General features: G+C 38.2%; 1 protein-coding gene across 1 annotated transcript; it reads right to left on the reverse strand.

Annotated features, from left to right (window-relative positions):
• Positions 1 to 817: 817 nt before the first annotated feature.
• med4 (mediator complex subunit 4) lies at positions 818 to 8,542 on the reverse strand. The gene is made up of 7 exons (XM_067604533.1): positions 8,427 to 8,542; positions 8,175 to 8,241; positions 6,182 to 6,352; positions 5,297 to 5,354; positions 5,106 to 5,192; positions 4,890 to 5,021; positions 818 to 3,016 (listed from the first exon to the last, which is right to left on the reverse strand). The coding sequence occupies exons 1-7, from the start codon at positions 8,498 to 8,500 to the stop codon at positions 2,844 to 2,846; spliced, it is 762 nt and encodes a 253-aa protein (XP_067460634.1). The 5' UTR covers positions 8,501 to 8,542; the 3' UTR covers positions 818 to 2,843.
• Positions 8,543 to 11,927: the final 3,385 nt, after the last annotated feature.

Raw genomic sequence — 11,927 nt, forward strand, 5'->3', positions numbered from 1 at the left:
TCCTGAAGGCAGCACTGTCAGGCCTTGACATAGTGTAAATATAACCTCATTCTGGCCTTTAACCTAAATTATTACAATGCTGAATGTATAGTGGGAATTAATTGAGTGTTAATCCAGCTAAACTAACTGTACATATACCTGTAGATGCAGAATAGGCCTAAATGTGATTTAAGCATATTTCAAGGCTTTTTATCAATACTGTATGCACCCTTGCATCACTCAGATATTTGAAGTTGGAGTGAGTGTGGTGTTAGACCATCACACTTTGTGGTAGTGTAAAAATAAATTATTAAAGTAAAAGTATAATAACCAACTCTAAACTTTGAGACAGCCTAGCTTGCTGTGCGTCATATTAAGTAAAAATCAGGGTATCAGGTAAAATAATTGACAAATTAATCAAAAAAAAATAATGCTTTTCCCAGAAACTTTGAACTTTCAGTTGATATTAAATCAACTTATTAAAGATAAGATCCACCAACTCATTAAAATAATAAGTATCAACTAGATCTGATCCTCCCAGCATTTGGAAGTTTTTCATCATGGCCAGAGTAATCTGGATATAACACTTTAACCTACAGTACCATTTTACACAATGTGAAACTGATCAATGGTCCAATATGAATGGAACAATAAACAGTTTTTCTATACATTTTATTGATGTGCTGTTGTACATTTATGACAGGTGTTATGTGATCATCTCTGTCTGTATTATCATTTATTTACCTTTACATATTGGTTAAACCCCATCCATGTTGTTTACTTTGTCAAAAGCAAGCAAGCAAACAACACAAAATGATAGCCACAGACAAAACACACAGTTTCTATTCAAAAAGTATTTATTTACAAGGCAGACTATGTACAAGCTTATTTACACAAAGGTAAATCAACAGCATTTGTCCATATTGATATATAACCACTCACACTACACTAGGAACATATAGGCTACCACTGACAGACATGGAGTCACACATACAGATTCAAACATGGTCACCAAAGAGCAAGAGAAGTTTCATTTTGCATTTGGTTTCTCTTTAAGCCCAGTCGGTGGTTTTTTTGAAGGATATTAGGATAATTATATTTACTTTCATGTAAAAGTCTAGAAAAAAGTCTTTATTAGCTTTTACTTTTGTTTATTTTGTTGTTATTTGCATACAGTCTGGGGGAACTTACAAACTACATACGCAGTCCTGGTTTGCTGTGGGTTGTTAACACTTCGATTCTCAAACTGGTGCAAATACAGACTGTTAAAAGAATAGTTCCACATTGTGAGAAACATACTTCTTTGCTTTCTTCAGAAGGTAGTAAAATCTGCCTACCAGCACCTCTAAAGACTACTAATTAACACTTTATATCTCATTTGTTTAATCTGTACAAAAACTGAAGTGTAAATACAACAAGTTGTAGTTTTACAGAGAGTTATGTGCCCGATTATTTCTTGACAACAAAATTCCAGGAAGGAATTACATGTTATCATAAAACATCTGCACGTAACCCCTATAAAATCACGTATTGGCATATTTAAACTCTGGACTTTGATCAAATATAAAGAAATATAATGTGTTAATTGGAGATGCTGGCAGGAGAATTGTGTTCCCTTTGGTCAGAGCCAGACTAGCCATTCCCCCCTGTTCCCAGTCTTTATCCTAAGCTAAGCTACCTAGCTGCTAGCTGTAGCTTCATATTTCACAGACAGCCATGAGAGTGATATCAATATTCTCATTTAATTCTCAGTAAGAACACAAATAAGCATATTTCCAAAAATGTGGAACTGTTCCTTTAAAAGACATTTAGTGAATACCTGAAAAGCACTGAGAACCCTGACACGCTCCCTCATGCCTTTCTTCATATGCTGGCAGTTCAAACTAGGGTGCAACTAAGGATTATTTTCATTATTGATTAAACTATTGATTATATTCTCACTCAATTTAGTTGTTTGGTCCATAAAAATGTCAGAAAATGTTGAAAAATGTCAATCATCGTTTTCCCAGAGCCCAAGCTGACACTACAAATGTCTTTTTTTGTCCCAACCAACAGTCCACAACCCAAAGATATTCAGTTTACTGTCATGGAGGACTAAAAGAACCAGAGAATATTTACATGTCAGGAGCTGGAGAGAATTTGGACATTTTTTCGGAGACTCAAAACAATTAATTGACTATCAACATAGTAGACGATTAATTTAGCATTTGACAACTAATCAATTAATCATTGCAGCTCTAGTTCAAGTCCTGACAGCTTTGGTGTTGTTTACGGTGGAGGACCAGCTCCCTCAGACAGCAGATTACCTTCCATATACATCTCAGAATAACCTTATTGAAATAGGCAGGATTATGAATTATAAAACTGTCTTAAAATGAACAAATAATAATAAGGGCTGGTAAAATGATGTTAAAACTGAAATGTAGACTTCTATGCAATGCAAGAATCAATAAAAAATAAAATAAAATAATGCCACTCTTACAAAATGACTCATTCTACACAACTGAAATAAATGAAAAAAGAGAGGATAGTGGGGAACTAAAGACCTTAGCTGACTATTAATGATAGTTTAATGGAAGACTAGAGCCTTTATATGAAACTTTATTAATGAGCTCCTGAACAGCAGCTCTCCATGACAGCGTAAATATTCCTGAACCTCTACAGAAGAGACGAATACTCACAAGAAGTTGAAGTGCAAGGCTGTCATGTAGAGTGGACTTAATCTGGAGTAAAATGGGCCTAAATGCACTTGAACTTCATTACTGTCCTTCCATAGGCTGGGTTTGAAATGACCAAAGATGAAGGTATATGATCAGTGGTGCCCTCTCAAACACTCACACATACACACATGGAGTCTCTGTCTTTCAGTCAGAGTCGCTGCTACTGCTGGAGGAATCCGTGGACATGGCCTCCACATCGTCCTCGTTCTCTTTGTTATGACCCGGGGGCTCCAGGCTGAAGTCGTTGCCATGGTGAGGAGGCAGCATCCCGACTGAGACGTCAGAGGACTGCCAGGGGTAGTGAGGTGTCAGGACGTCTGAGGGAACAGAGGAGAGATGTGTGTTATTTTGGTTAGTAGCAGTTTCATCAATCTGCTATTGGTAAGGTCTGGTCTGCAACGGAAATATGATTTGGCTTTGCACAAATCATGATTAAAAAACTACCAACTGGGCAGGAAGAAGAGAGGTACCTGAAATGTGGTTGTAGATCAGTAATGTTGGTCTGATTAAGGTAGATTTGTTACCTTCTGTTCATACTGACCATTAAAAAAATGAAAGGAGACAAAATCCACAGTCCTCCCTCTTTTCAAAAATGTACTGAGAAGTTTATCTAAAGCTTTATTAGAGGCTTCAGTAGTCTGAGTTTGTCATATCAAGTGGATATCTTCCAAAGTCTTTTTAGTACAAAACTCCTTCTGTTTGTTTCCCTGGATGGTTGAGCAGCTGTGGAGGGACAGTAACCAGAAGAAGGAATATTATACTAAAAAGACACTTTGGACTAGAGATGTGGAAATTTCACAATTCTAAGATGCATTGCATTGCGGATGAGGACAACTCTGAAATCCATTCACAAATGTTTGATGGAACAACAAAGGCAGAACTCAACTGTGAGGTCAGTGCAGCAGCTGGACAGTCTACAGCACACACACACACACACACACACTAGAGTTATCTTGCAGTTCATCTTCACTAAAGGCAGAGGTTGCAAGCATGTTTTGATTTAATGACTGAACAATTACCTTTGTGAGATGAACCTGAAGTATATTGTGAACTGACTGACTTCAATGGAGCAGTGAACTCCAGCAGTAACAAACAAGACACACTGCAAAATCAACACAACTTAAACCAACTCCGGGGTGAAGAAAATAACTCGGTGTGCACTCTGCAGCCAAACCAAAGCCCAGGTAATGGAGTCAATGAGTAAAGCTAGTCCAGTAGCCGTTATATGTGTGTGTTTTTGTAATGTATATGTACTGGGGTGGGTCACACAGATACTGGTATTGAAAAGATACAGCTTTTTATATTATAGACTGTTGTAGTCTGAGTTCAGATGAAAAAGTAGCCATGTGCAGTATTATAGAAAATTGAGGATGTGATACATTGAGAACTGTTGACAGGTGAATTGTCATTGAATCAAATTTTGAGGCCAGTAAAGATTCACACCTCTAGACTGGAACATATGTTCAGCCATTTAAGCAAGTCTGAACCTCTAGAAGGTGTTACCTTTGAACACTAAACCTGGCTATTAGACATAAAATAAACTGATCTGCTTCACTGTGATACATTTCATAATAGTTTAATATAATAAACAGTGAGCAAATCTTTGGTGTAATGTCTGCTCCAACAGCAGAATCATGAGAAAGTAGCAAGTAGTTTGCTTATTTGGTTAGCTAGTAACAGGCTAGCCTTGCTGTCTGCTAAAAGGATAACACATTAACACTGTGTTCCTTATCTCCCTAACTGCCTCTGTTGCCTTGAACCTATCACATTTTATAAAATATTTTCCTTTGTCTTTTTTGCAAGCGTCCATGAGGCAAGTGAAAATACTCTCTGAAATGTCGTGATACAGAGAGCAAGCCATAGTGAATGAAATCCTACTGCCAAAGAAAACGACTATCAGGAGGGCAGCGTCAGACTGAGTAACAAACTGCTAACAAAATGGACATTTAGAATGAATGTCAAACTGATGCCATTGTGGACAGATCAGTTCAGCACCTAAAGCAAGAATTACGACTGTTGCTTTAGGTTGCACAGAAATTTAGCTTTCTCAGTGCTTTTTCACAAAAAGGAAACAAACCTACATGAGATCTTTTTTGAACCTTTCATGTCAGTTAGTGAACCCTGAGCAAGAGGAGGAAACATCTAGAGGCCTGTACAACAACACTAAGCTAAACCTTCAATTGGACTTACCTGGCAACCTCCCAGCAGCCAGAGCGTCACCTGGCAGATGTCCGTTCACGCCATTGGTTGGCAAGTTGGCCATGTGACCCAGCATTCCACTGCGCATTTCCAGGTCAGTGGGATAGGGTCGGCGTGGATCACCTGAGATAAACATTTGTGTTAACAGTCAGTGGAATAAATGAAACTGGCAACCGGCAGCGGCTGCGGTGACTCTGTGGTTCCTACCTGGTACCCAGTTGAGAGGAGCACACACCGCGTTGCTGGCACTGATTCTGTGAGCGTACTTAATGATTTCCTCTGATGAGATACTTCCTGCGGAAAACAAGTCAACAACTCTAAATTATGGACAAACCAACAGACTCAAAACCAGAGTCGACAAGTGTTCATCACAGTGTTGCACAGGTGTGTTAGCTCACCTTTCCTGGCTTTGTCAATGGATTTGAGTTTCTCTTTCGCCTGGTAAACAGCAGTGGCCTTAGAAATGACAGACGGAGTGGGTTTAGATCAACAGAAGAACATGCAATCATCAGCGTCTTTCTGTTTGTCAAGTAATTAAGACAGGGCATCAGAAATAAAATACTGTCTCTGAAACTACAAAACGGAGAACATGTTCAATATTGTGTGACAAAATGCTCGACTTTAAAAAGTCTGCAGTAGACATTCAACATTACTGTACAATACATTATCCAAGGAGGGTTGAATCCAGGGCGACTGGACTTGGTTGTAGATACTCGGAGAAGTTTCTCCTCTCATCCAAAGGGCTTCTAAAGTTCTAACTAACTGGTGGGGAGTCCCAGGTATTTAACCTCTGTGGTGTCATTATCAAGGTCAATGATACCACTTGATTTGTTAGTGCTCCTGACTGTTGTAAACACAGTCAGTCGTTGGTGTCACATGAGGCCAAATGTGAATGGTTGTTGAATCTCCTGGGAAGGGATGAGAGGACAGCGTTGTATGTTGAGAGATGGTTTCTCTACTTTGACATAGAAGGCCTCCTTCACTCCTCTTTCCAACCATCCGTCCTCCCTACATCCCATTTATATACATCAGTCCTTTCTATCACTTCTCAGATGTTGGACTGTCCCTGAATGCACCATTAAGAAGATTTTTGGAATTACACTTTTTCACACAATAACATATCTCTGACAAAACTGTTCATTCTGACTACTACTTTAGGTTTAATGTTGTGTGAAATCATGTTAGTCCTATCCAAAATAACATGACATTATTAATAGCAAGGTAATGAGATAAAAAGTAGTTCCACTATCTTATACCAGCTTGGAGGAACAAGCATAACCCACCAGGATGTGTTCGGCTTCCTTCAGCTGCTTCTGGAGCTGCTGGACGTCGCTGTCTCTCTTCTCCACCTCCTTCTCCAGCAGCTGCATCTCCTGGTGCACCTTCCCCTGCTGCTGGGCAACGTCCATCAGCTCCTGGAACTCCCTGTCCCTCTGCACCAGCAGCTCCAGGATCTGAGGCCAAAAGACACACACACACACACACACACAAATAGCTCACACGTGGCTCAGAGTTGATTGACAGTTGAGAGTTTCCATTTAGATTGAGGTGGAGTTGTCTGTCAATATGAGGAGTCAAGAGGTGAGCATGCAAGTGAGAGATGATGATAATGAGACTGAAAAAAAAAAAAAAAATCAACTGTTGGGTTCATTCTCTCACAAGAGCAGGTGCATGAAGGACTACTAGAAAATGTCAAAGGGGCTGGTAGACCCATGTGTGCAAGTCTTGTGGCTTCTGCTTCTACTTAGCCTGAGTTTGTGCTTTTTCACTTGATACTTTTTTTTTATTCCAGCAACAGAAATAACTGTCAGTTTTCATCATAAATAAGAAGTTTAAGAAACACTGCAGGTGCTTCATCAAACATTTCTGGACTTTTAAAAGCTTCCTGTGTGCTGCCACTGCAGAACAATACTTCCTACTGGTGCACAGTGATGTACAATCTGGACCCATTTCACAAGGTGCCTCAGTTCCTTAACCAGATGAGAAAGCAGCTGTGATTTCCAATTACAATCTTTGTTTAGGTTATGGAAAGGAACAAATGACACAAATATTTAAAATACACTGCTTTGTGTACATTGGGAGGAGGTGGTACAAGTCTTTGAGGATTATGGGCATGTCTTCAAATACACCTGCGGGTTATTAAACAGTGTGCTGGGTTTGTTCTATATATTTGTAATTTTATTTAATGTTAACCTTCGGCTGGCTCAGTCTGTTTTTTTTACTCTGATAAAGACATGATGCTTCATATCAAAGAGTTATTTACTAAGTGTAACTGTGTGCTCCAGAGTGGCATCATTCCAGTCTTTATTATATTATATTAAGATCCCCTCCAGACATGTGCATATAAAAGTACTCTACTTGGAATAATCATTTGTGTCTGTTATGGTTTTTTTAATTATCGGTGTAGAAATTCTTACATCTCCTTCTCCCTCATGTAAAAATTCTGAATCTATGAATATGCAAATATTTTTAATGTCAAAAGTTTTCCTGCTGGACACAAGATGTCTCCTACTTCACTGTAAAGTCCATTCTCAGTGTGTGTGCACTGGAGGCTTCAAGTGTAAGATGAAAATTGGACCAGGATCTGCTTCGAATTTAATTGTCGACATCACAAATCATGCTTGTTGGCCCCTTAAATCTGATTTTTAATGAGCACGGAGAAACTTTCCACTTTCAGCAGATGAATGTGAAAACAAACTCTGCACATACATCATTCTGCACAGTCAAGATCAAACATCCAACTCTAGGAACAAGAGGAAAAGCATATTTTTGAGTGTAGGGAGACTTAAAGTAAAAACAGCAATACCATGCTGTAAAATGACTCCATTACAGGAAGAAGTCATACACGGAAAATGTTACTAAAGAAAGAAGTACATTAGTAATATTAGCAAAATGTAAAGTATCAAAAGTAAAGTAACCAATGCAGAAAAGTGGCCCCTGTGAGTGTTGTACTATTATATTACTGAGTTATTATTACTGATGCATTCATGTGTACGCAGTATTTTACTGTTGTAGGTGTAACTTATGTAGCCTCAGGTAGTTTTATCTGTGATAGAGCATTTTTTGTAAACACAATGTTTTTTAAATAAAATCTTAACAAGTAAGCTCACTAGTACTGTAACTGTAAAAGTGAAATATTTGTGTAAAGTAGTACAAATCTGGACTCAAGTACAGTCCAGTAGCAGTAGATGTACGGTGGCTATAGCTAACATATTTCCAGTATATTTTGGTTGGTATATGTTGCCGGCAGGCAGTGTGTGGGCTGTGTGTTCCTACCTGGCTATCCTCTCCTGGCTGGGGCAGTTTCTGACCCCTGGACAGAGCCAGCATCTCGATCAGCTCCCTGAAACACAAACACTCAGTCAGGTTTCACTCCGCGGCTAAGCAGAAACAAAGTAGTTCCCAGTCTGACCCGCCGGGTGAACTGCTCACCACCGAGCCAGCAGCAGCAGCGGTGGAAAACTCACAAACACACATATCAACACGCATCTGTAAATCTTGAAAACATAACACGAAGTTGAACTTTACCGAGATAAAACCTCTAAATCATCCAACACAGACAGCAGCCGCTCTTTCGTTGATTTCTCCGCCACAGTCGCCATGGTTGGCTGCCGCCGCTTCTGCGCAAGACGGGAAGTGACGTTGACCAAAAAAGTTCTTCTTCTTCTGTAGGCTTTAGATGTGTTGCATTAGCGCCCTCTTCTGCGCGGTCAGCTTTATAGACTTTCTATGCTTCCTACAGCACATACTATATACTACAGTACATATATGTATATATATACATATATATTTAAATCCTGTATTTTAGCACATTTGTTCTCCCTAGGGAATATGTATCTTTAAAATAACAAGGGTTTGGACAAATATAAAGAATTGATGTGTCACTGTTAAAGGGGTTAATTTATGGAATAACTGTGACAGGGAATTACAAATGTGTCGTACACCTCGTGAATAGTACAAGTAAGCAAATACATTGTTAATTTCTGATTTACATTGTGGGTGTATGTGATGTGCTGTTGTATGTAGCTTTGTATTTTGTATGGTGTGTTCTGTGTGTTTTTTGCTGTGTACTGTTTGTTGTTGTGCTGTTGTATGTTTGCACACTGCACACTGCCCCAATAAATACAAACAAATATAAAACTGGGGTATGAATATAATGGTGAATGAAATGTTTGATTATGTATTTTGGGATTTGGTTGTTTTTTGTATGAGGTAAAAAAAAAAAAAAAGGGGGGGGGGGGGGGGCAAGCATTAATCAGTCTGAATCTTACCATGTGACCTTTAACTGAGAGAACAGAGAGATTACATACTAAAGTACTATCAATGTAACAGAAGGTTCATGGAATGTGTACGACCAAAGTCATCTTGGTCTTTCGGAGTGTGAGCAGAGAATTAGCTAACTGTAAACTGTTTAGAAAGGCCAAGGCTAAAATGGTATGTCAGAGAGAAGCAAGATCGCCACTGTAGAAGAAACAAAACCAGGTAAGGATGTTTACTGGAAGAAGCAGCTTTGACAATAACCCTCATATGAGAGAGTTCAGAATGCAGTTCCCAGAAATGTATGTATCAGAAGCGAAGCTGTGTCATTTGACTTTCAGCTTCCAGTTATCAGCAGATGGACACTGATAAGTAACAAACCAAGAGCTGACTGTTGCACCCATTAATTGCTTCTAAGGATGACAGAATCTCTGTAACCTTTGTGACAGGTGTGGCTATGACTATATATCCGTGTGGGCTGCCTTTTCTCTCTGCGTCTGCATGCATGATGCTCTGAGCTTTATTAAAGTGTGACAATACTATAAGAGATTTTTCTCTTGTTCCTCTTTGTCTTATGTGCATTCTTTTGTAACACTGTTAAAATAAGGACCACAAAAATTAAATTAAGAAATTAAAAAAATAATATTATACTATGATTTATTTCCTTTCCTTTGCACTTTCTGACTAGATTCTGAATATTTATTACAGTGGAATAAAACATGATGCAGTCTCTGATACTTGATTTCTTCTTCTTTTAGAGTATTCTTAATGTGGCATTGCTGACATCTTCTGGTGTTAATTAACTCCTACAGTCCCGTTCAACAGTTTCTCTGTATTTATCTTTGATAGTTTTGCTAATAACTACTACATGTAACTAATAACTACTGTACTTTTAGTGACATTTTAATTCAGGACTTTTACTTTTAAGTAATAGTTAAGGAGATATTTCACCAACCACAAATGTCATGTTAAAAAGTCAGGGGATCATCATAGTCATCCTTTGGGGAACATGAATGGCTGGACAACATTTTGTCACAATCTTTCCAAAGCTGTTGAGATATTTCTGTGGAAATATCCACAGTGGTGGAGCAACCACTAGGCCCACATTTCCAGTCATGCTACTAGCATGGCTAAAAGATAGGGAGCCACAAATGAGCACAATTTGAAAAAGAAGAAAGAATATTTGAAGAGATTAGTATACAAAGGAAAGGTAAATTCACCAACTCTTGAGTAAATTAATTTAAAAAAGAAAGTAAGGCAAGATGTTTAGTCTTCAGAGTATTCAGTTTTCACCAAAGGGTCAAATTTGAACTTGAAGAAGAACAGTTTTAGTAATAGTCAATGACAATACAATGACATAAAAAAGAAGAAATCCTTATAGTTACAATAAGGACAAAATTAACTGTTCAGAAAGTGAAACCATCTGTGTGCCGTCAGTTTTTGTTCCTTTTGTTGCCAGTGCCGGAAGATTCCATCAGCAGAACCTTCCATTGTAGTCTCAACAAGTTGTGAAATAAAGACTGTCCAAAAGTGAAAGTGGTCTGACTCACACTTTCCCCAACAATTCCACAGAAATCAGTTATGATCCATCCAAACCAACAGTGGTTGTTTTGTATGTGAGATTCAGGTGAAAGTGAACTCTCTGAAAAAGCTCATATGAAGTTCACAAGAGAAACTATTGAGTGAGAAACAATGGTTTCAAATATACAAATATATTTAGGTTGGAAATCTGCCTCTCAAGCCACTGTCACCTTATTTTATAATATTGATATCAAACAGCCTGTCCTCCCACACTGATCAATACTCCACTACATTTTACTTTACTTTTAACTGCACTACATTTATCTGACAGCTGCAATTAAGGATTCATTGTTCCCAACATTTTTGGTTTGTGATAACTTAAAGCAGTGTGTGGTAGGGGCTTTGTTGTGTTTCAGATGACTTTGAGTTTTTAACAGTTCCACCAAAGAGATATTTCACCTTTAAACGTCATAGATAATTCCATTTAAGTAACAGTTCAATTCCCAAAACAGGCAAATTATCAAATATTTCACAAAAAAGCAAAGATTAGAGGAAAGTCCAAAATATAAATATAAAGTAGTGAGGCAGGATTTAGTTTTTTCCTCTCCCGTTAATCATCTCACGACCTCTCACATGTATCTTGTGACCTTTGGAAGGGCCTGGAACTACCTGACTGTATATAAAGCAATGGCTCCACCTCATTGATAATCTATAACATATATAGTAAACAAGTACTTTTACTTTTGATACATTAAGTAACATTTTACTGATAATACTTCTGTACTTTTACATAAGTAGGATTTTAAATGTAGGACTTTTATTTCTGTTTTTATATTGTGACATTCCTGCTTGTACATCTGAGTACTTGCTGGGCTGAAAGAATATATAGCCTATGCCTCCCAGTTGATAACCACATCACCCAAGTTTTACTGCTCTCAATTTAATTTGAATTTTTTGAATTTTAATCGAGTTTTAGTGTATATTCTCCACAGGATGACATTATTTAATTTATTTCGTGCGGAAGTTCGTAGCGTTTCGTGGAGAGACTCATCAAGCTAGACACAGGCAGGCAGGTCGTATCCGGAACATCAGTGAGTTTGACTTTAAAAATAAAATGGTTACGGTATTTTAACAATTGTCCCACAGACAGAGAGCTCCTGATTTTAGCTAAAGGAACAAGGCCTGTGCTTTTCTTACTTCATCTGTCCTGTAGACGGTCCAATAATTAACCAAATCATTTGATAAATAACA

This window comes from Thunnus thynnus, chromosome 11 (genome assembly GCF_963924715.1).
Source record: "Thunnus thynnus chromosome 11, fThuThy2.1, whole genome shotgun sequence".
NCBI classification, from domain to species: domain Eukaryota; kingdom Metazoa; phylum Chordata; class Actinopteri; order Scombriformes; family Scombridae; genus Thunnus; species Thunnus thynnus.